Genomic DNA, 23,065 nt, shown 5'->3' with positions numbered 1-23,065 from the left:
AAAAAAAAGTAATCAAATCTGCAAAATTCAGTGGGGATTTGCCACAGAATGCTTTTTTCTTGCGAAAAATAAAAACAGCCTGGTGGGAACAAAGTTACTTCTTTGAAGCTACTTGAGTGAATCTGCTCCAAAAAAAGTTAACTAGGCACACAGTGCAGGCAAATCCATTTTAACCAATTTTGACATTGGCATCAAATCTTAAAAGCAGGATTTTTATTATCCCATCCTGTCATCAGCACCACTGGTCAGTCTTCTGCAGGTTGTGACCTGCCGGGTCGCTCCAGTGTTTGCTTTGTGATCCGGAAGTCACAACGCAATACCAGCCTATGATAGTCAGAAAGAGGGCAGAATGAGGCCCTCAGATATTGAGAGCTTGTGACCGTTACCTCTGACTTCCGGTCAGTCAGAAGTTGTGATTGGTACTGGAGTGGCACTGGGAAGAGCTGAAGACTGCTGGGAAGTACAATACTAGGGGCAGGAACTTACATTAGTAGCAGCACACAACGCTGGAGCAGTGCTTTATCCACACATTACATCAATATGCCTGTACAGATTATTACATACAAACACTAACTGGCCTAGACCGTACATTTTATTTTGCAGTTATGCCCTTTGAGCTTCCCATGGAGAGGTTTTGATGGACATTTAATGGGAACATGCCTCAACTAGAAATGTCATTTATGGATTTAATGCCATCTACACATATGTATGGAAGTGCAGCTACACAAAAAATAAAGTTTCTACTCTCAGAGTCACAGGGGCAGGGATCACGTCACTGCTCATTGTTCTGGAAGCTCAGATACAACCGCTCCCCGGGCACTGCCAGTGCGTGTGCAAAGCAGGCAGTCAATGAGTTGGGGCGCGATTGCAGCCGAGATCACAATAGTGAGCAGTGACACCATAACTTCCTTGCATCGCCCCAGTGACTTGGAGTAGAAACTTAATTTTCTCCGTGTAACCACACTTCCAATCATTGACCACACAAGGTCTTAATACCATTTACTACACATTAATGTTTCTGGTGGCGACATGTTCCATTTGAAGTTTGTAGCAATGGAGGACCATAGACAGAAAATGCAGTACTCCTTTAAAAACCTTAGACTAGTCAGTCAATGACATGATAGTAGCACAAACAGTCATATAGCACCAAACATGAGCAATAATTATTCCCAGTCACATCATGTCTAGGAACTACCATGGGAGAAAACCAGGTCAGCTGTAGGCTTCACTTTGGGAGCGTGTGCTTGGCATAGACCTGCGTCAAGTGGACGACTGCCTTTTTTCTATACATTAGTAGTGACATTATGGCGAGCTGGTTTAGCTATTTAAACACAGCTATGATACACATGGAAAACGGCCTTTTCCAGCCCAAAAGATTGACAGAAAGCTACCCAAACCAGGCCCTAGACCGAGGAACATGTTGCACCTCAAGACAATGCAGGGTATATGTTCACCTCTGAAAAGCAATGTTCTATTGTTTTGTTTTTATCCTCTTTTCCAGACAGGTACAAAACTTTGCAGATTTATTAATAGATAACTTGCTGGGGCTTAGTTTCTTATGAAGAGCTTTAAAACCAAATTATTTATTATAGCGCCATTTATTCCATGGCGCTTTACATGTGAATACATGGAACCTTCAAGGGAATAGGTCTACAGATTTTTAATCTAAGGGCACCATAACGTAGTAGCAAAGACCCAGATTCCATCAATGGATCAGTTGCTAAGCTGTTGCAATACAATCAGAGTTTTATCAGCAAGAGATCTATACAGGACAACTGACCTTGTGCCTCCTGGTCTAACTCCACCCCCAGCACTGATTGGCAGCTTTCTGCCCTTGCAGTGTACACAGAAAGCAGCCAGCCAATCAGTGGTGGTGTGGGCGGGGTTACACAGAGCTCATTATTCTGAGATCAGCAGCAGAGAAAACAGGGTTTTTATCAAAATGACAGCAAACATCCCAGTGACACATTGCTGGAATCAGGGTCTTTGCATCTACATCATGCTACTCTCCGATAAGGGGGTGGGGTAGCAAAAAAAAAAAAAAAAAAAAATCTGGTGACAGATTCCCTTTAACCCAAATGAAAATAGTAAGGTCCAGGTGTTTTGAATGAGATTGGAAGCATTTTTAGCCTCCATTTACCCCGGCCCAATACAATGATCACACAGCAGATGCTCCAGTAATTACACCCTGCACAGCAGAACACAATCTCTATGGCTCTGTAGTACGATAAACCTGAATTGACCACAGGTCTCCTGAACCAAACTTGCAGCCTCAGAGACACATGGCTAGAGGTCAGTCCAGACACTGCATTCAATATACGGGAAGCGAAATACTGTCGTCTGACTCTGAACCAAACCAAATGCTCAACTCAGACATAGTCCGAAAAGGCCTGTATACATTATGGGGTCAGCTGGTTCAGAAGATGTATGACCAGGTTAAAAGGGATCTCAGCAGGATTTTGCTACCTCATCTGAGAGCTGCATAATATAGGCAAAAAGATGAATCCAATGATGTATCACTTAGATTACTGGGTGCAGCCACATTCACACAAGCAGAGCTTTTAGATTTACTATGAAGCAGAGCTAAGGAAGCTAACTCTGCCTACTCCAGGCTCTCTATGTACAAAGTCCATAGTCAGTGTGCTGCCTGTAACAGGAGGGGGGTGTGTCAGACTGACCAGAAAGTCACAGGAATGATAAGCTCCTGGTGCTAAAACAATCATTGTAAGCTAACAAAACCGCCAAGCTTGACAAGAGAGGCATCACTGAAATCTGTGTTTTAACCCCTACCTCATGCGGTCTTCAGTTTACATAGCAAAAACCTGCTGACAAGATTCCCTTTAAGGATTTAAAATACAAAAAAAAAAAAGCTCCATTTGTTTAACCCATTGGAATACATTGTATAAATAGCCACAGAGTTGGAGTGTTGGGATTGTGAACACAGACGTCAGGGTTTTTTTTTTTTATGCATTTCAAATTTTAATAACTTGCTGAGACTGGAATGAGAGATAAATAGAAGGCACAACAATTTTGCTCTTTTTTGAAATTTTTGTTTTTTACAAATACAAACTAAAAACCATGGAGGGAAAAAAAATCCCCATCAAAAAAGAAAAAAAAAAAAAAAAATATTCACAAATCCAATGTGTTTTAAAGTCAAGTAGCTAGACATTTAAAACCCATCCCATGATCCAAAATTTGAGTGGTAAAACAGCAGTTTTCTGTAATTTTGTGTGTTTTATTTTCCAGGATGACGACGTAGATATAAAAATAATAAATGTTAGTACAGAAATTCCAAATGATCACCCTTTATTCTGAAGGTATAACAGCATGGATGGAGATTGGAAGCAGCCGCTCAGAGCCGCCCGAGTCTTCATCACTACTCACAGCTTCAAAGGATATATACTACTCAACACCTGAATACTGCGCCAAGGGCGAGCCTTTTCTAGAAAGGGCACCGAGTAAAGTGTCAAATTTGCCATCAGTCAAGAAACCCAGATGCCAGACCAGTGCTCAAAAATCACACTGTGGATTTGCCTAAAATCAGGGAAATTGTTCCGTTAAATTTGACTCCTGAAAAACAGGATTATACTTAATTTTCCTTTAATCCCCTAAAAAAGAAATTGTCCAACAAATTCTGGAAGAGGACCAAGAAGGGGGGAAAATAAAAAAGAAAATCTGTAAAATTGCAACACATTTGGGATGGGACGTGTGAAGTGTAGCAGTCCGTCACATTGGGACACGTTGCCAGGACATCCAAGACCCAAGTTTCAGAAGGCTGCAGGACAGAAGAGGGCTGTACCCGAATTTGATGTTTAGAAGCCACTCAAAAGAAAAAAACAAAAAAAACAGAATCACTGGCGTGGACCTTGAATACCCCTTCCAGCCCCGAAACCAGGCTTCTGTGACATTGCACCGCGTGGTGGTCCCCTCAGACCGCCTCCAAGACCTCCACGTGGCCCTCCAGGGCCACGGGGCCTTTCTCCACGACGGTCACCTTCTCTGGCCGCCCGGGTCTTCTTCTCTTCCACGTTTAGGCGGACATCTCCACGGAACATGATGGGCTGCAAGGAGACATTAAAAATGTCAGAACAGAGAACAGTTCAGACCATTGCTTCAATTGCACCCAAACAGATAACGCAGCAGTTTTCCACTTTTAAGAAAAGTGGTTCTTAAAATGATTGCTTCCCTGTGAACAAAAGAAATGGAACTCTCCTGGGTCCAGCGACCAATCTCCACTAGTGATGAGGGAGTATGTTCCGTTAACCTTTTCGCTGAGTATGCTCGGGCAAGAACCAAGTAGTTGGTCGGTGATATGTTTGAATCACTCCCGTGTGCATGATTTGCAGCTCTTTGACAGTTTTATTACATATGAGGATTGTCTGCTTCTTACCACATTCCTCACATGTATTAAAGCTGTCAAATAGTCGCAAATCATGCACATGGGAGCGATTCAAATACATCACCGTGCAGTAACTACTCGGTGCTCGCCCGAGCATACTCAGCGAAAGGATTAACAGAACATACTCGCTCATCACTACTCTCCACCTCTGTTACAGTCTTTGTGTATTGGCTGCAGCGGTGACGCGTGTGGCTGCAGAGATGTTCGCTGTCTAATCATTGAGCGCAGTAGAGCATGCCATCTACACTCAGAGCCGCTGACCCAGAGATTGGATGCAGCAGTGATGTGTTCAGTTCACGTGATGGACCTCGGCCCTTTTAAGAGCCGTAATTTTTTTATTTTTGTTTCAATCGACATTGCCATATGTGGGTTTTATTTTTATTATACATACTATATTTATCTTATTTAAACTAGTCTAATACTTTCTTAGTATTTTAAAATGAAGACTGACTCCATTCACTTTACCATATAATGTATTAAACAGGGAAACATAAAAATTCAAAACGAGATGAAGGGAAAAACCTACAATTCAGCCATTTTTTTATCATTTTTTACAGTGTTCGTCGTGCAGTAAAGTGACCTGGAAGCACTGTCTCCCGCTCCGTAATATTACAGTAATGCCAAACTTACAGCGTGATTGTGGCAAGACACACAATCCCGCTGCACCAAGAAGTGGAATTCATTAAGAAGAACATGACACTTCATGAATTTGGCGCCTCTAGAGTAGCGCACCCCAGTCAAGCACTGGGGTAGCATTTCTGGCCAACAAATCCCAGTAGTTCTGATGAACTTGATAGGCAGGCCTGTAGCTGCACCTCCAGTAAGCCAGTCACACAATTTAACCCCTTCACGACATTGTAACCCCTTCACGTATAGGTATGTCAAAGTTTGTGTCCCTGCCTTTAATGCAGATTTTCACCTCTTAAATAAAAAAAGAACCTACACCCGTTTGGTATCTGCGTACTCGTAATGACCTGGAGAATCATATTGCCAGGTCAATTTTACCATATAGTGAATATTGTAAATAAAAAATCCCCCCCCAAAAAAAACACAATTGTACTTTTTTGCAATCTCACTGCAATCGGAATTTCTTTCCTCGTTTCCCAGTACACTATATGGTAAAATCAATGGTAACGTTCAAAAGTGCAACTCGTCCCGCAAAAAAACAAGCCCCAATACATCCATATTCATGGACAAAAAAAAAAAAAAATATGGCTCTGGGAAGGGGAGCAAAAAAAACAAAAGCACAGAAACAGAAAATCTTGAGGTCGTGAAGGGGTTAGTCTCCAGATTAGTACTACAGCATTTTATGGAGGAGACAGGTTCCCTTTAAACAGCACTGATTAGAGTTGGCACCTGCCTCTAACAGCAGTGCTGAAAGCTGACTGTAAACCACAGCCGGCACCTGTGCTGTGTGGTGCGGGCTCAACTCCTGAGCCTGTTCCATAATGGGTATCCAAGACATGGAGTAGGAAGGAGTTATACTATAAAATGACACTTACTCTGCTGCCAAGGATCTTCTGCACTGGCTCTGCATCGTCAAATACCACGAAGCCAAAGTTGGGAAGCTTTCCACCGCTGTTTATACGTAGCTCAACAACAGTGCCGTAAGCTGAAAAGGAGTAAAAATGGTGGCATCATTGCTAATAAAGCACAACCCAGCTAGAGATGATGCAGGAGGTATCTGCACACACTTACTCTGGAAGAACTCCCTGAGCTCGTTTCTGTCTACGTCATGCGGCAGATTGCCCACGAACAACTGATGGCTGTCCGGATACCTGTTCATGCGTCGCGTTTCCAACTCGCCTTGTTCACCTTCTCGCACTGAAGGGAAAAATTGAAAATTAAGTCTATATTACCAATGTTAAAAATTTACTTCTGCATAGAGGAACAGATTTAGGGACACCGTTCTCACAACATTGAAATTGTAAATCTATTAAGATTTTGTGGTGTTTGATTAATATGCTTGGCATCATTTCCTTCCATCCACATTTTTTCTCTTCCAGCGAGAGTAAAAAACTGATGTGACGGCCGACTCCACAGTTCTATTTTGGATCGTTCCAATTCATGTATTGAGGTGGATTCGCTTATGTAACTGTGGATTTTATTTCATAAATCAATAGTACACAAAAATAAGCAACTTTGCAATATATCTAATAAGACAAAACTGCTTTCTCTCCTTGGACAGATCCTTTATTCATAATTCCTGGATAAACTCTGGGAAATCTGTATTCAATGGAGATCGTAAATCTTTATAAGGAAATCCAGCCTTAGGGTCTGTGCACACATTGCAGTTTTGTCATGTATCTTCTATGCAGATTTGTCACAGAACACAAAGGATTTCTTCGTGCGATCAAAGTGAATGAGATATCTGAAGTTCCCTGCACCTTTTACTTACCGTATTTTTTGGACTATATGATGAACCCCAAGTTTAGAGAAGGGAGGGGAAAAAAAAAAGGAAAAAATGTTTTTTAACCTTTCATCGGGATCAGGTATGTCAGGGATCACAGGTGTGTCTTACAGTCCGAATTCAGGTTACAGGGGAAGAACAGAGGGGTGGGGGTTTCCTGGCGGTGGAGCAAGGGTCACATTTACGCCCTTTGACAGGAAGGAGTAGCGCAATGCTGCGGGTCCTGGGCGAGGAGGAGGAGGTGTCCCTCTGGTGCGAAGCAAGAGTGAAGTCCCCGCTGAGCACACTGACCTTGCATTGGGCTTCAGTAAAATGGCACCAGTTTTCAGCACATGTGTAGAATGAGCTTTTGGCTAATAATTGAGGCAAAATCTAAATTTGCGCTTACGCCGACAACCACGCTATTTTACTGAAAAATCTGCAATAAAAACGTACCTAGGTTACAAAGCGTTTTCCTGCTAAGAGATGCAGAACTTTTTGCTGCCAATACTTAACTTTTGCACATACCCTTAGGTGGTCATGATGTAGAGGGCAACTACAGCCCCAATAGAGAACGCTGACACAAAGCTAGCGACAAGGCAAACAAATGGAATTATGCCATTAACAGATTAGAGCTGTGTAATCGAGTGCTACTCAATGGCACAGACAATTATGCAAATATTCACTTTTTTTTTTTGCAGAGTAGAACTTTTATTGCTTCTTATTACCATCATCTGACAATACACCACCAATTTAAAAGGGAACTGGTCATGTCCGATAATGTCATTATCCTGCACAAGAGTAAATTTGCAGGTTAGCAGCGTTATGAAGGTGCGGCACCTGGGAGAAAAGCTTTGTCCCAGGAGCCGCCAGCTTCAGACCACGCAGGCGTGTCGCGGCTGACAGAAAACACACACATCACACTGCGCTGCCCCATGTAAAGTGTTGTTCTTACAACCCCCATTGTCATTTATCTGTATACTCACCAGGCCGTGGTCCTCCCCGTGGAGGAGCCGTTGTAGTCCTCTGTTCTCTGACTCTTTGATCTCTCTGTGGAGGTCTCTGTGAGGTCTGGTTTTCAGACTTGACTTCAGGCCGGGGCTAAAAGAAAAAAAAAAAAATCAAATCAGTCATATGAAGGAAAACTCATACGACCAGTGTGGTCACTAGCAGCTGAGTACGCCCTTAGATATAAGAGAAATGTGGCAGAGGAGCTGTCAGTTATCAGCATAAGTAATGCCTACCTGTGATGGCTGGACTTTGACAACATGTGGGGGGATTCCTGACACTGGGACAGCCCCACTGGGTGGGAGATTTTTGCTGGTTACAGATGCCCATGAGAACGCCTAAGGAAAAAAAAAATTAAATATGATTATTGGAAAACCACAAGCGTTCACCAGGTTGGTCATCAGTTTCCTTCTCAGGTCACTTACCTTTGAGTCTTCTTGTACAGCCGGTGCTGGATCTGCAGGAAGAGGAGACAGACTCTTCTCGACCACTTCTTCCTCTTCTGGTGCAGGATCCTCAGACACAGGTTCACATTTTTCTTCCGTCAGTTCTGGCTCGGGATCTTGCTCCGGTTCAGGCTCAGGCTCGGGGTCAGCCTCTACGATTTGCTCTTCCAGTGGTTCATCCAAGTCATTACTGCTAAAATTACAAGAACTGATAGTCGTTTAGGACAAGATTACCACCAGGTCTGCTGGCCGACAGCAGCAGAGGCATGCTACTTACTTCCCAGTCTGATCGTAGTATGCGCTGTCATCCGCGGCGACCACTTCTGGAGTTTGCTGCCTTTCCTCGGGCTCATCTACATCCTCATCGGATTCTTATAAAAAAATAAAAATAAAAATTAGGTTTTTCATCTGGTCAAAAAAACATTTTCTCTTGTTTTGAGGCCTTCTAAAAAGCTCCCCATTCTGTAGCGGTGATATTCCCTCAGCGTTAATTGTAAAAAGTACAATTTAAAGGATAATTAACCTTTATATCAAACCCATCACAGTAAAAACAGAAGACTCTTGAAGTCATATGTGCTGGAAATATTTCCATTCATTGTAAAAACCATTAACCGCAGTATTTAAGGTGGTGTGTGTGGGAATAAAAAGAAACTATGTAAAGCATGCTGCAGGGAAAATGACAGCAGGACACGATTGTCGTTTGCAGGGCTGAATTAATTTCACAAAAGGGTTGTAGTAATAGTAAGGATGCAGTCAAACGGCCGTATAAATCGGAGCGAGATTTTAATGCAGTGCATGGACTGGCTGGCGGCTCTCCCCACCCGCGCATGACAGCTGCATAGAAATACATGAAGTTGTCACATTCGGGTGGGGAGAGCAGCCAGCCAGTCTGTGCACTGAGTTTCGATTTATGCTGTGGAGGTGCAGAATTAAGGGATCAAATGGAGTGTATACATACCTTCAGGAGGTTCTGTGTCAGAGTCACCAAAAACTTCATCTTGGTAACGAAATATGTCGTTATGGACATAAAACTTATTTGCCACAGAGCCCTTAAAAAGGAGAAATAAAAGGAGGGAAGAAAAAGAAATGTTAAACGTTACATCAGTCAAAGGAAAAATACAGCTCTTTAAAACCAGATACTTCCTTAAAAGAGTACTGTACTTGGGAGTCCCTTTCATGTGAAAAACTGCCATAGATAAACATGTTCCTAAATAACTAGCTTTCGGAAACCCTCCTTGTTACATGATCTCTGGCTGAGAATCCAGACTTCCTGCGAAGTCACATCAGAGTCAACTACTTCCTGGCTTTGGAAACTGATGGGTGGGCGGAGCTGTATTCAGCAGAGCTCACTCGGCTCCTGTGCATGAGCTGCAGACAGAGCTCTCCCTGGTATCTATGTATACAGCAGACCTCTATATATCCTCTATAATGAATACACACCCTGCTTTATTCCTTCTATATTAATACATTCATTTCTCTCAAACAGTGATGGGGAGTAGGGGATAATCTGTATCAGGGCTGCTGCTCTGGTGCTTTGTGCATTACTTCTATTCCCCGTAAGAGTGTCCAGCACAGGAGATTGCGTTGAGTCTGTGCGTGATGCTGGAGGAGTAAGATGGGTGTAGGCTGAGTTACAAGTCTGTGCTCACTGCTGCCTTGTAGCCAAGCACAAAGGATGATGGGACATGTAGTCATAACAGAGCAGGGGATTCTGAAGAGGTGGTGATGGCTGCTACAGCAGAGGGCACAGGAAGGGAAGCAAAAAGTTTAGTGATATTAAGGGGCATTATCCTGAAACGTTTATGGCCAAATAGTTACAGAGTTGGTGTAGTGAACAACCTCTTAAGTTTTGGTAGGGAAGTTTATCATGCGAGAAACACAACCATAAAGGATATGTTAAGGGCAAATTCACACATGGATTTTATTGCAAAAATATCAGAAACGATCCCATTCAGATGACTGGTCATAGAAATGTGCAACAAAATCTGTAGTGTGAATTTACCCAAAAAGGGAGTCTGGTTAGTTGCTCCATTCATTGTCTATGGCCATTAAGTGCTGTACGCTGCCATTTTAAATTTCATAGAATTTCAATATAGCAGCAGTGGGCATAACCAGTCAAATGGGGGACTCAGGACCCTCAGTTATCAGTGGGGAACCCTAGGGATATGTAATAAAGGGGCTGTCCTACCGAAGTGATAACCTACCTCTGGTGCCAACACGAAGGTCTGCATGAAGCGCCGCATGGGTTGCCTGTTGTTGGAAAGCTCGCCCATCACTTGTACCACAACCCCATCATTCAGAGTGGCATGGGCATCAACGTGCCGGATTTTTGTTCGGCAATCCTTGAAGTTCAAAGACATTACTTTCTTGTGGATATCCTACAGGAGAAGGCACAAGATTAGCTTGCAAGTCACAAAACATAGGAAAGAAACACAAAAAAAAGTAACAGTGATTAAAAACATACAGTTTGCCCATATACAGCATCTACTGGTTTTCCATTGCCGTCTAAGCCACCATGAACATAGGAAGAACTTTTGCCATAGAACCTAGGAGAAAAAAAAACAAAAAAAACGAATATAAAATACAACTTGCAAATTGACTAAGGCTCAGGCCAGAGGCCGCAATAATGACCGTCACCAATGCCTGAGACATTGGGAAGATTCTCATGCATAGTAATAACTAATCAGGTGGCAAATGCCCTAAAAATCCCTCATCACGAGGAACAACTTTCCTCGGCTGTGTCACCCGGCGCTTCACTAACTACCCCACTATGCATGAAAGATGGCACGATTAGAGGTGAAAAGATGGAACACAAGAGGATTACAGCACACACTCGTCTCTGCTACATCTATGCACTTTACAATATGGTCTGTGGTTTTACATAGGACTGATACACAAACAACTCAAACTCTGTTTTTATGCAGTGCGCGCAGATGCAGCAGAGTGGAGTTTATGTTGCAGTCCTAGATAAAACCACAAATGCTGTAAATAACACTAAACAGAGATGTAGTGTTGGGTTTGTTGACCATTTACTAGATGTTTAGTTAGAATAAGTTGGTGGAAATTATCTGCAATACTACTTAGAGCCACAAGTATCAAACACATCCTGTATAGCGATGTAGCAGAGTTAAACTGGCACAACACAATGATCATAGCATGCCTGCTCAGCAGTTTTCCATAGGACTAAAGGATATTTAGCATGACAATTTAGCGCCGGGGTTAAGTGGCAATGTCAGCTCTGCTTCATCGCTGCAAATGCAATGCAATCTTCATGACTGGACTCTGCTTTACTCTTAAGACCTCCATAATCTGACAAAATTCATTCAAACATGCCGATTTTGGTGGACTCTCCATTCTCCCCCCTATAATGTTGGAGACATAAGGATTGGGTGTCCTGAATTTCAATGTCAGCTCCTTTTGTGGTCCGGGAGCTGAGCGACTGGCAGGAGTCTGGCGATAGCCCCCTCAGAGTACATGAGTGATCCGCTCGTGTATGGGGGGGGTGGGCCGTCAGCCATTTAATGTGTGGCCAGCGATACGTGACAAGAGACAACCTTACAAGAACAGCGCAGGCAGGAGCCTGGAGGCCTCTATACTGGTGCAGATGTCCTACCTGTGCAGAAAGTCTGGTGCCTGGTTAAGCAGGGTGTAATACTGCCTCACAAACTCCCGCCCGACAAGCAGGGGACTTGGCTTCTCCATCACCATTTCTTTGGTCAACTGAAATCTGAAGACAAAGAACAAAATTAGCCCAAACACTGAAATCAAAAAGGACTCAGCAAGGCATGATGAAGCACAACAGACAGAGCCTTCGATGTCCTGCATACACATTACATAACGGACCTATCAGTGACCAGCCGAAATCTCAATCTGCACATGTGTCACCTCCAGCAGCCATTTTCCTGAAGCCCACCGCCAGAAGATCAATGTGCAAAGCAGGGACTCCGCTCCTGCCTTGCACCGCCGACATATTCTTGAAGACCAGCGCCAGAAGATCAATGGCTCCTTCCTCACATCCGCCGGGCCAGCCCCTCTTCCCTTCCCAGGGCCCGCAGCATCGCCTCACTCCTGCTGCCGCCAGCTTCCTGTGACCCTGCTCTGCCGTCACCAGTAAGCTAAATTCGGACTATAAAACGGACCTCCATTTGACACATTAAAATTTTTTTTCCTATTTCCTCCTTAAAATTTGGGGTGTGTTATGGTTCGGTGCGTCTTATAGTCCGCAAAACATTGCATGTACCATAAGGCGCACCTCAACTACAAAAAAAAAATAGCCCAGTTCAGTCACCATCCAGCTTCAGGAGTACATCAAGGTTTCCAATTGCCAATTTAATTTGCTTTAAAGGGGAGTAAAGCACTTTGCGCTGCCCCCTCCAAGCAGCAGCCAGGCCTAGAAGTGAGGACTTGACTGAATGCTGGAGCAGGGCAATGTGGATCCAATCGCTGATCACTCGATCTCGTTCGTCCACAATGACAGCGCTCATGGTCCCGTGCAGCAGACTCCTGGTATCTAGCCTTAAGTGGCACTCATTCAAATTAATGGTTTTGGGCTTCTGGAAACAAAATTGTCAATATGTCTGAATACAATTATGTAGAATGTTTACAATTCACTATGAAAATTAAGATTTTATACAACTTTATTCGGTGTATGAGACATTGGTGCAGTTAGATATAAGTGGATGATGTCTTTGTGCCATCTGGTTGACCTGCACATACACAATCAATGATCAGAACTAAAGCAAAGGAAGACTGAAATCACCAACGCATCACCGCCCGCCCGTGACCACACACAAAAGTTTTTCAAGTCTTGCGATTCTGAATCCAAAGCTTCTTGTACGTACAGAAAAATGACCATCAAGCGGATGAATAATCTCTCACTGAACTGGACGCCAATCTGCACCCGCTGCGACCGCAGCCCTCCCCATCTGGTCTCTGGGGAGCTGGCACCTTGTACCTCAGCGCAGGCTCCTGTGCGGTGGCTTCAGGTGACGTTCCTCTACCTATAACGCTCGCATGCCCGAAACTTACACACCCGGCGACCACAAAGAGCAGCTGCTAAGCAACACAGCGAGTACATGGCAAACAATGCTGGAGGAGACCAACAGTCCAGCACCACAGAGACTTGTACCCACAACAAGCTACTCTTGTAAAAAGTGGCCAAAATAGAAATAAAGAGATCAATTTGCATCTACATCACAGGCGAGCACAAGGATTCTGTAATGCAAATATTAACAGGCATAAAAAGTACATTTATATAAAAAAAAAAAAAAAAAAGTGAACTAATTCTTACTGCATCCTACACATTAGACAGCCACAATGGGGGCAGCAAGGCAACTACAGGTTACTGCTCTATGGGTAACCACAGGTGATGATCACCAGATCTCTTCTTCATAAGCACCAATTAAAAAAAATAAATAAATAAAAATAGATGTATTTATGTCTTGTCTGAAGCGAGCGATCATTTAGGACCAACCTGGCAATTCAGAAAGCCGGGAGGCAGAGGCTCCTGAAGATTAATCATGAGAAAACCCCTTTCTAGACATCTTCACTGTTGATTGTCCTTGGTAATCACGTTATTGTGGGGTCAGACTCTCCTTCCAATCATCCCCTTAGGCAATGTTCACACATTGCGTTTTTTTCAGGGCTTTTATCTGCAGCAAAACCTGATCTCTTGCCAGGAAGGTTTGTTCACGATTTTGCCTGTTTTTTTTTTCACTGTCTTTTTGTCTCTTTATGCATGTACATAAAGTTCAGTGAAAAAAAAAATCTCAGCTTTTTTTTTTTTTTTTTTTTTCCCCACCACCCATTACTTCCAATGGCTGAAAAAAAGGCAGAAAGGGACATGCTCTATTCTACAAAAAAAACACACAATCCTGATGGAACAAAAACCAAGATGTGTGCATGAGATTTCTGGAATCTCAGACTTTGCTGGTACTGTAAAACGCAGCAGCAAATGTGCACAAAAAAACTCAACTGAAAGATTCTACCGCCGCGGCCATTTTGGGGCATGCAAATTTCAATTTGGCACAGAAATTACACATACAATATTTAAAACAGTAGACAAAGCACAGTGACCTGTCAGAGGGCGGAGATAGGCATACATAATGAGTTACAGCCCCTCTCTAAAGTCAGTGTAACTGCACCCACCTGACCACAGTGTATGTGGTTTACTAAGCACAATCCTGCTGACAGGTGCACTTTAAGAATTTGGGAAAGTTATGAAATGTCTGTTCTTGATCTAAGGGTCTAGACTTTTAGCCGAGATGAATCTTTATGGCACTTTATGTACACGCTCAGTAGTGAGGCCGTGCGGTGGAGTCAGGGAAATTGAGGAGTCGGAGGTTTGGCCTGACAGGTCCCCTGATCTGAAATCTAGGAGGCTGCAGCTCCATGCTAAGACTGACACAAGCGTATAAATCTGGCCTTGCCCTGAACTGATGAGCCTCATAGGCATTTGAGGTGTGGGGCTCACGTCAGGGTGCTTGCATTCATTATCTTCTGTGCTCAGCCTCGGGTGTAATTAAAGCATAAACATGCGCATTACTCACCTTCCTCAGGTCCACCGGCAAGTCTCACTTCGATAGCATGGGAACCAACAAGCGAGCTCAGCGGCTTCGAAGGAGTTATACTGTACGTGACATCAGCGCTACAGCCCAGAAGCTGCGGCGGAGACTCGTCTGTGGACCCAGCGAAAGGGAATATAGTGCGATTTGTTATTTAACTGCACCTGGGTAGAAGCCCTTTAAGTCTAACTGCGCTGGCGTCTTCGAGAACCTACATCAAACCCTGCGTGTGCTGTTCCTCTATTAGGCTATGTGCCCACGTTGCATTTATGAAGCAGAAAATTTCTGCTGCATAAATGCAAGTCCTCTCCCGGAAAAACGCATGCGGAATTCCGCACGCGTTTATCGCGCATTTATCACGCGTTTTCCACATGCGGAATTGCCTTGCGTTTTTTATGCATTGGACTAAGGCAATTCCGCTTGTGGAAACGCAAAATTAAATGACATGCTGCGGATTTTTGAACGCGGCATAAACGCTGCGGAAAAATCCGCAGCATGTGCATAGAACTTGCGGAATCCCATTGGGGACCATGGGGTGCGGATATACATGCGTTTTTCAAGCGTTTACGCTGCGGAAATTCCGCAGCATATACGCTTGAAAAATGCTACGTGGGCACACAGCCTAACTCTTCCAAGAAATGTATAAATATATGGACAGCTGGGTATTACTCTTCCGCTAATCAGGTCAATGAGTCCTTACTGGCATGGTTAACACTGATTAGACAGTGTCAGATTGTAGAGATACGCCAATTGATAAATTTGGATACTTCCAGGAGGAATAACAGTGGAACTCGACAAAGCAGATCTATAAGACATGCCTCAGGATTGAGGAATACAAGTAATTCCTAACAGACATGTTAGGAGCAGAGACAGGTGCAAGAGTCCAGGGTTACGGAGAGCCCATCACAAGAAGGACCAGCCGCGCCGGGACGGGACCAGCCGCGCAAGCTCAGTCTCATGTGCAAGGACAATAGAGGAAAAAGAGAAAAAAAAAAAAAACACCTTGTCTGCAGAGTTATTAGCAGCTCCGGCTGTAACTTGATTTTCAGCTGCTGCTATTTATGGCACCTGGAAATAACTTGTACTCACATTACTAAAGGTTTCTCCACTATTCATGGCAAGTGCAAAAAGCAGATGCCACATTATCCAGGAAACCTCAGAAGTAAGAGCTGCCTGGGCCTACACAGAGGAAGGGATGACCCGGAGAGAAGAGAAGGAGGAAGTGACCATCTGGAGACAAGAGCCCTGCAACCACCTACAGTGACCTGTGCTCAAGCAGTCAACAAGACAGAAAACACAGGGAAAGCCCAGACAACTGCAAACTCTTCCTGCTTCTTGCAGCTGCTATCATAGGGACAGGACAAGAGGGCATTACAGTTCATCCACCTTCAGTACTGAGTACACAGAGAATCTGTATCAAACCGAATCAGGGGATTCAGACAACTTATCTAACTCTAATGGGGTCTCTAGAAACGGCTGCACGGACGGATACATTGTAAGAGTAGACAGGATGGCATCAACCAGCACCAAACTGGGTCATCTAATAGCGAAATTCACACTTTGTGAAACCCGTAGACCAGTGTAGATCCAGTCTGAGGAGCAGCGATGTCGTGCAATATATGGCCCCTTTCTGAGGATATGACCATGCTAGTAATGGAGTCTCCTTTGTTCCAAACCTTGAATTAATGGTGCTACCACTTCCTGACATTGTATGATAGATACATAAGGGGACCATCGTGGTGCTAGTCACAGATCTGACAGTGCCACAAAGCAGGTGTGATCACAGCAGTCAGCATCCAGCACAACGAAAGCCAGGACTATGCCGAATTACCTGTTCGACCCATCCAGACTTATAATGGGGCCTACCAGCGTTGCCATTTTCATGACAATGGTGCACCATGTTGGGTTACCATTGCCAAAAAAGTGGCATCAATCGGGGCAGACTGTACTAAGGCGGTTCATGGTCAATGATTTGTATAAAGAGCAGGGTGGGACCAATCCAGGAAAGAAAGTCCATGTAACGTTCCCATACAATCAGTAGAGGAGACAAAGTCAAATCAAAGACCAAAGTGGCCATACACCTAACACAGCTGTCCCACCACACAGACACACCCAGGCTCAACAGACCATACATGTGAGAAAAGAGAGCATCTGCCAGACAGCGACCTGACATAAGACACGTATGATCCTTCTATATCATCCATCTTGAGGAGCCCATATCAGAAACATCTGACAGATGAAAGAAGACATGACCAGAAACACTTAAAGGCGGTGAGATTACTGCTCTGCAGACTGCAGGATCTGCATATAACGTGCCCCAACTTGTACAGACTCACATATCTGGTGGGATATTGAGCAGAAGCCACTGACTTGTAGACTAGAGCACACAACCCACCCGGTCACTGCTGTTCTGGTATAACCATGCCCCCGTTCATACTGAGGGATGTGATACTTAGGTGTCACCACGACATATTTACATAAATGCTCATTATGGATGAGATGGGTGATAAATGTCTGATCGCTAGGGACACTCTGCAAACAAGAAGGAGGCCCCCAGGCCCACAGCTCCTCCTCACTGCACAACTGCAGTAAAGAGAGACCTGAATGGTGCTGTGGTCGAGTGCGACTGCCGCTATAGTCACCATGTCTGGCACTGACATACCGCACTGTACTCCACCAGTCCCACAGAACAGAGGCGGACGTGTGCATGTCTGAGCACTGCGCCATGCAGATGGGCTTCTAGAGATCACTGGGGGCCATGTGGTGGCATTCCCCAATGATAGGTGTAACTAACCCTATCCTATTCATTGTTTACAGGACCGTCAGAAATAACACCGCTGTAATCCACCATTTCCAGCAGTCCTATAGACAATGAATGGACAGGTAGAGCAAGTGCATATGTGCCATCTAAGACGTGGCCCTGAAGAGTATCGTTCCCAGGAATGCTGGTAGTCCTCAGTGATCAGCAACTTACCCCTATTCAATGGATGGGGGGGGGGTAGGATAGCTTGCGACTTTTGGAACGTCTCCTTATCACCTATTTAGAAGGGGCCGATTTAGGCCGTTAAAACACCAATTGACTATATACAACCCAATGTGAGGTTGCGTACCGGCCTACCTGATATAATCACTGTTACCAGTCATTGGCAGCACGTCCGGCTTATACAGAGGGACATGCTGATGAAAATGATGACTGCACCAGTAAAAAAATAATAAATTCATTGTAAACCACAAACAAGGAGTTTTTTCTTTCAGTTGGAGATTTACAACCAGTTTAGCCTAAGATAACTAGAAATGTAAAAAGAACGACATGTGCCGTCACTGTGGGAGCTGCTCTAAGGATACGCCATTAGATCCCCCGATCAGCTTTGGATGTTGCAGACTCTCTGCACCCATTAAGTAAAATACCTCATTTTTTCAAAATCTCACCAATACCTCATATAGTGCGAATGTGACCTAATGTACAGAGACATTAGGGAGTAATGTACCGATTACGTGGGATGGTGTTTGGTCGCCAGTGATTAGGCCACAGCCCCACTATCAGTATTCGGTCAGTATTTTTTCTCAGGAGTTGGAGCCAAAACCAGATGAGGAACAATCAGAGAAAAGGTGTAATAGAAACAAGTCACCAATTCTGCATTTATCACCCACTCCTGAGAAAAAATACTGACCGAATACTGACAGCGGGGCTGTGGCCTTACTCTGCAGAGCCTCACCTTCAACAAAGTGGAGGTCCATTTTATTCACTGTCAGACCTCCAGTAACCAGTATGCTGCCCCCTATACTATAGATAGGGGACAAGCCATCTCATGGGGTACTCCAAACAGGGAACTTCCTGATTGTGGGGGGGGGGGGTCTCACATTGTGTCTCACGTGGACAGAGCAGATGTCGATCACGCGCACTGCCGCTTCATTCATTCTTAAAAGGACCAAACATAACTGAGCGCTGTGGTTGGCTGCTCCAAGATCGAATGGAGTGGCAGTGCGCGCGTGATCAACCTCCGCTTCATTTGCATGTGCTATTCTTGGGAAAGGTAGGGGATGCCAGTAGTCAGCGCCTATTCATGGCATAGGGATTAACTTCCAAAACTGACCATAACCCTTTAATGGAAAAAAAAAGTTTTGGGGGAGTAAAACAGTAATAGTAAAGACATTCCAGATCAAGTCCTGCCAATAATTTCACCTTTCTGCTTCTATCCCAGAACAGAAAACTGGAAAAACAAAGATCAGACGTAAACAAGGACCAATAAAGTGTCACTGCATGAGCCAATGGGGCCACCGTACAGCGGGGCTATACCTGGCCTGTACCAAACTCATCCAGAGGATAGGGGAGGTGGGAGAAACCATTATCAGTAGACAGGGTCTATGGCACATGACACGAGACAAGCGGAGGATGTTACTGAGACACTTTCACTTCCTGTAGTCTATTGTTCACTGTTATCAGCCATGTTAGCTGAGGCCTTGCAGACGTGAATGGAGCAATAACCGCACGCGCGGCCACGAGTGAGACAAAAGCCGAGTTGCGCGGAGAGCCGGGCGGACACGAGAAAGTGGCCGTAGGGCTTATGGCGAGGCGCGCCGGGGATAATGGCGTAGGCCGCGACGCTCAAGGAGAAAGAGGATGCGGCCCGGCTTTAAGCGGCGGGAACGACAAACAGCTGTTGCCACCAACGGGAACACAAGGGCCCCGGAGCGGGCTCACCTGCTGAAGGTCTGGCTTGGGGCGGGCTCTGCGCTCCGATACAGCCTTGGTTTACCTCACACGGCGTCCGCACAAGCAACGGCGTGCTCAGCTGCCGGCTACATATACTAAGTGTGCAACCTAACCCGCTGATGATAGTGATCCAATCGCTGTGAGCGACTCTACAACTCTAAAAGCCGATTGGTCACCCGATATTTCGTGGGCGGGGTAAACACATGACTGACTTGTTCGCTAGCTAATAAGATTCCAGACTGGTTTCCGTGAACGCCTATAGCAATGCAGGATACATAATAATGGGCGGGACATGAACCGAGGCCTTGTAACAAAGGAAAGAGCTTGGCTGTGGTTGGCGTAAATTACCCCGAGCTAGTGTGGTTGTGGGGAAATAGATGCCCCTGTGATATTGGGCGGGAAACCCTGTGCGACCATAAAGAGAGGCGGGGAAAAAGAAACAGCTGACCAATAAAAAAAAGAGAGTCATTTGATTGACAGGAGAGAGAAAAAAAAAGGTTCTTAAAGAGAAAGTGTCCTATTCCTGGGCAGCCGGCAGTTAGGCCTCCCCGTGTGAGGGGAGAGGCAGCTGCGGCGCTGGACTCCTATTATAAAGTGTTTACACTGCGGTTATTTCCGTGTTTCCTCATTAACAGGGAGAAAACACATTGAGAAATGGAGGACGAGGACAATTTAGTTTTTTTCCACCCACCTCGCCCTCTGAGGGGCTGGTTATTTGTAGTTTTGAATGACTTTGTTAACTTTACCACATAATGTGCTGAGAAACAGGAAAAAAAATTCCAAATGGGAAAAAATAAAAAAAAAATCTCAATTCCGCCATTGTTTTTTATTTTTTTTTCGGCCGTCATTTTGCGGTAAAAAAAAGGACCTGATTGTATAATTCTCCAAGTCAGTCCGATTACGGCGATCCCAGAGATGTAGCATTTTTTTTAATATTTTTATTATAATTATATATTAATTAATATATAATTAATTATTATTTAATTCTGAACTTCGTAAAAAAAAAAAAGAAAAATTGCTTTGTGTCGCCGTAATATTGGAATTCTCATGTCACTGGAGCTGTGCGGGGGCTCGTCGCATCACGCCTTTATTTGCCTCTATTCTGGGGTACGTACGTCCTCTTGATTTTTCTTGCATTTCTTGAGGAAGGTGCGATGGCCGAAAAAAATGGCAAATTCTGACGTCTCACGTTTTTCTCCCCTGTTAACAACTATAATTTTTTTATACTTTGATACATTGGACTTTTATAAACGCAGTGATATCCAACAGTTTTTATTTTATTGATTGTTTTATATAAAAAAAAATATTAATATATATTTTAATAAATATATAAAATAATAATAAATTTATATAATTTTCATATAAAATATATATATAAAATAAATTATTTCTGGTATGTATGTGTATATATATATATATATATATATATATATATATATATATATATATATTTAAAAAATAAATATATGTATATATATATATATATATATATATAAAATTATTCTAATATATATATACACATATATTTTTCTTATTATTATTAATATATATATTAAAAAATATATAATATATATATTTATTAATTTTCTTCCCCACAGGGGACTTGAACCTGTGATCATCTGATTGCTTAAAGGGGTTGTCCGGTCCAAACCGATAAGTCTGCAGTCACTCTGTGTGACTGCAGACTTATGAATCCCCCCAGTGCAGTACTCTGCAGGGATTCACCGGTTTGAGTCGGGAACGGAGGGTATGTATATGTTATACAAACCCCAGCCAGTGGGCTTAGCCTTGCTCCATACACTTGTATTGAGCCAAGGCCGCGCTCTCTTGGCCACGTCCACTGGCCAGCCGCGTCACTAGACAGAGCTGTTTCGCTCATTGCAAGTGTATTGAGCGAGGCTGGATACAGTCTAGTCTGAATGTGGCCAGAGGTATGCAATTCTTATACTTGCAGCAACGTGACAGTCCGATCATGGCGCCAGAGAATCCTCATAGCGCACATGCTGTGAGGATTCACAAGTCTGCAGTTACATAGAGCGATTGCAGACTTATAGCCTGACAGCCCCTTTAAGAAAAGTACTAAAATTAAGGCAATGGGGGGAATTCAGCAAGATTCTGACTGAAATGGAAACCCATCGTCACGTCACACACAGGATGGAGAGTGTGTGGCATGTTAAAAGGCACCTGAACAGGCACCCAAGCAGGATCATGCCACTTAAAGGGACTCTGGAAAGTGCTGATCGCTGCAGTTTAAACATTTAAAAGCTGCTGTCAGTCTCTGACAGTGATACTTAGGCCACGGCCCCACTATCAGTATTTGGTCAGTATTTTTTCTCAGGAGTGGGAGGCAAAACCAGGTGAGGAACAAGCAGAGAAAAGGTATAATAGAAACAAGTCACCGATTCTGCATTTATCACCCACTCCTGGTTTAGGCTCCCACTCCTGAGAAAAAATACTGACCGAATACTGACCAAATACTGATAGTGGAGTAGTGGCCTTAAAGGGACTCTGTCATCACAGAATATTCAAACCAAGTACAGGCGCTCGGTGCATCATGACGCGGCCAAGCATTTATATACACCTTCCTGGTTTCCATCTCTCTCCACCTTTCCCTGGCTCTATGAAGACAGATCTGTCAATCAAACGGGTGGTGGAGATAGGGGGGAAAAACAAGCAGGTGGGAAGGTGTATATAAATGATCGGCTCTGCCATGATGCACTGAGTTGTGGGATTTAGTTTGAACAGTCCTCCTGTGCTGACAGAGTCCCTTTAAATGTCACTGTCAGAGATTGCCAGCAGCATTTACATTTTTAGACAGCAGTGATCAGAATTGGCTCCAGTAGCTTCTGTCAGACGCAGGTGCTGGCTGTATAACACAGTCGGCACCTGCCCTATTTGGAGCTATCGCAACTCCTGAGTCTGCCACATAGGCCATGGTCAGTATTTTACATCAGTATTTGTAAGTCAAAACCAGCAGTGGGTGATAAATACAGAAGTGGTGACGGGTTTCTATTGTACCGTATTTTGCGGACCATAAGACGCACCCCAAGTTTTAGGGAGGAAAATAGGGGGGAAGAAAAGATTCTTAATAAAATCGGGGTCAGTCTTATAGTTAAATATACAGTAGCTTACCAGCAGGGGTCACAGGAGGCAGTGTACCTGCTGCAAGAAGCCGGCGGTGGGTAGCAGAAGTAGGGCGATGCTGCGGGCACTGGGTGTCCCGGCGGTGCGAAGCTGGAAGGAAGGGTGTCAGCGGTGAGACAGATCTGAGTGCATTGATTTCCGGGCGGTGGGCTTCAGGAAGATGGCCGCCTCCAGCACCCATTTTCCTGAATGCACTGAGTGGGGACTTTGCTCCTGCCTCACCGCTGACACCCTTCCTTCCATCCCAGGATCCACAGCATCGCCCCCTTCTGCCGCCGCCGGCTTCCTGCAGCAGGGATCCTGCCTCCTGTGACCCTGCTTTCCCTGGTAAGCTACATTTGGACTATAAGACGCACCCCGCATTTCTTCCCAAATTTGGGGGTGGGGAGTGCGTCTTATAGT

The 23,065-nt window shown here is 44.3% G+C and overlaps 1 protein-coding gene across 3 annotated transcripts in view; it reads right to left on the bottom strand.

Moving 5' to 3' along the window:
* Positions 1 to 3,214: 3,214 nt before the first annotated feature.
* Positions 3,215 to 23,065, bottom strand: part of G3BP1 (G3BP stress granule assembly factor 1) — a 24,044-nt gene continuing 4,193 nt past the window's right edge. Inside the window, exons 1-12 of one of the 3 annotated variants that reach the window (XM_073649836.1) lie at positions 19,508 to 19,663; positions 11,856 to 11,969; positions 10,707 to 10,788; positions 10,447 to 10,620; positions 9,201 to 9,291; positions 8,520 to 8,613; positions 8,222 to 8,450; positions 8,033 to 8,134; positions 7,775 to 7,889; positions 6,098 to 6,223; positions 5,902 to 6,011; positions 3,215 to 4,061 (exon numbers count right to left, since the gene is read on the bottom strand). In XM_073649836.1, the coding sequence (XP_073505937.1) occupies positions 3,852 to 4,061; positions 5,902 to 6,011; positions 6,098 to 6,223; positions 7,775 to 7,889; positions 8,033 to 8,134; positions 8,222 to 8,450; positions 8,520 to 8,613; positions 9,201 to 9,291; positions 10,447 to 10,620; positions 10,707 to 10,788; positions 11,856 to 11,950 (1,428 nt within the window). In that variant the 5' untranslated portion in view covers positions 11,951 to 11,969; positions 19,508 to 19,663 and the 3' untranslated portion in view covers positions 3,215 to 3,851. Of the gene's footprint in view, positions 4,062 to 5,901; positions 6,012 to 6,097; positions 6,224 to 7,774; positions 7,890 to 8,032; positions 8,135 to 8,221; positions 8,451 to 8,519; positions 8,614 to 9,200; positions 9,292 to 10,446; positions 10,621 to 10,706; positions 10,789 to 11,855; positions 11,970 to 19,507; positions 19,664 to 23,065 lie in introns of those variants that run through there. The other 2 variants (XM_073649834.1, XM_073649835.1) reach the window with 2 other exon arrangements.

The sequence above is a fragment of the Phyllobates terribilis genome, unplaced genomic scaffold (genome assembly GCF_046119375.1).
Source record: "Phyllobates terribilis strain yellow unplaced genomic scaffold, ASM4611937v1 Scaffold_10__3_contigs__length_209671492, whole genome shotgun sequence".
NCBI classification, from domain to species: Eukaryota; Metazoa; Chordata; class Amphibia; order Anura; family Dendrobatidae; genus Phyllobates; species Phyllobates terribilis.
Note: the sequence above shows the minus strand (reverse complement) of the source record. Positions and strands in the feature narration are given on the sequence as shown.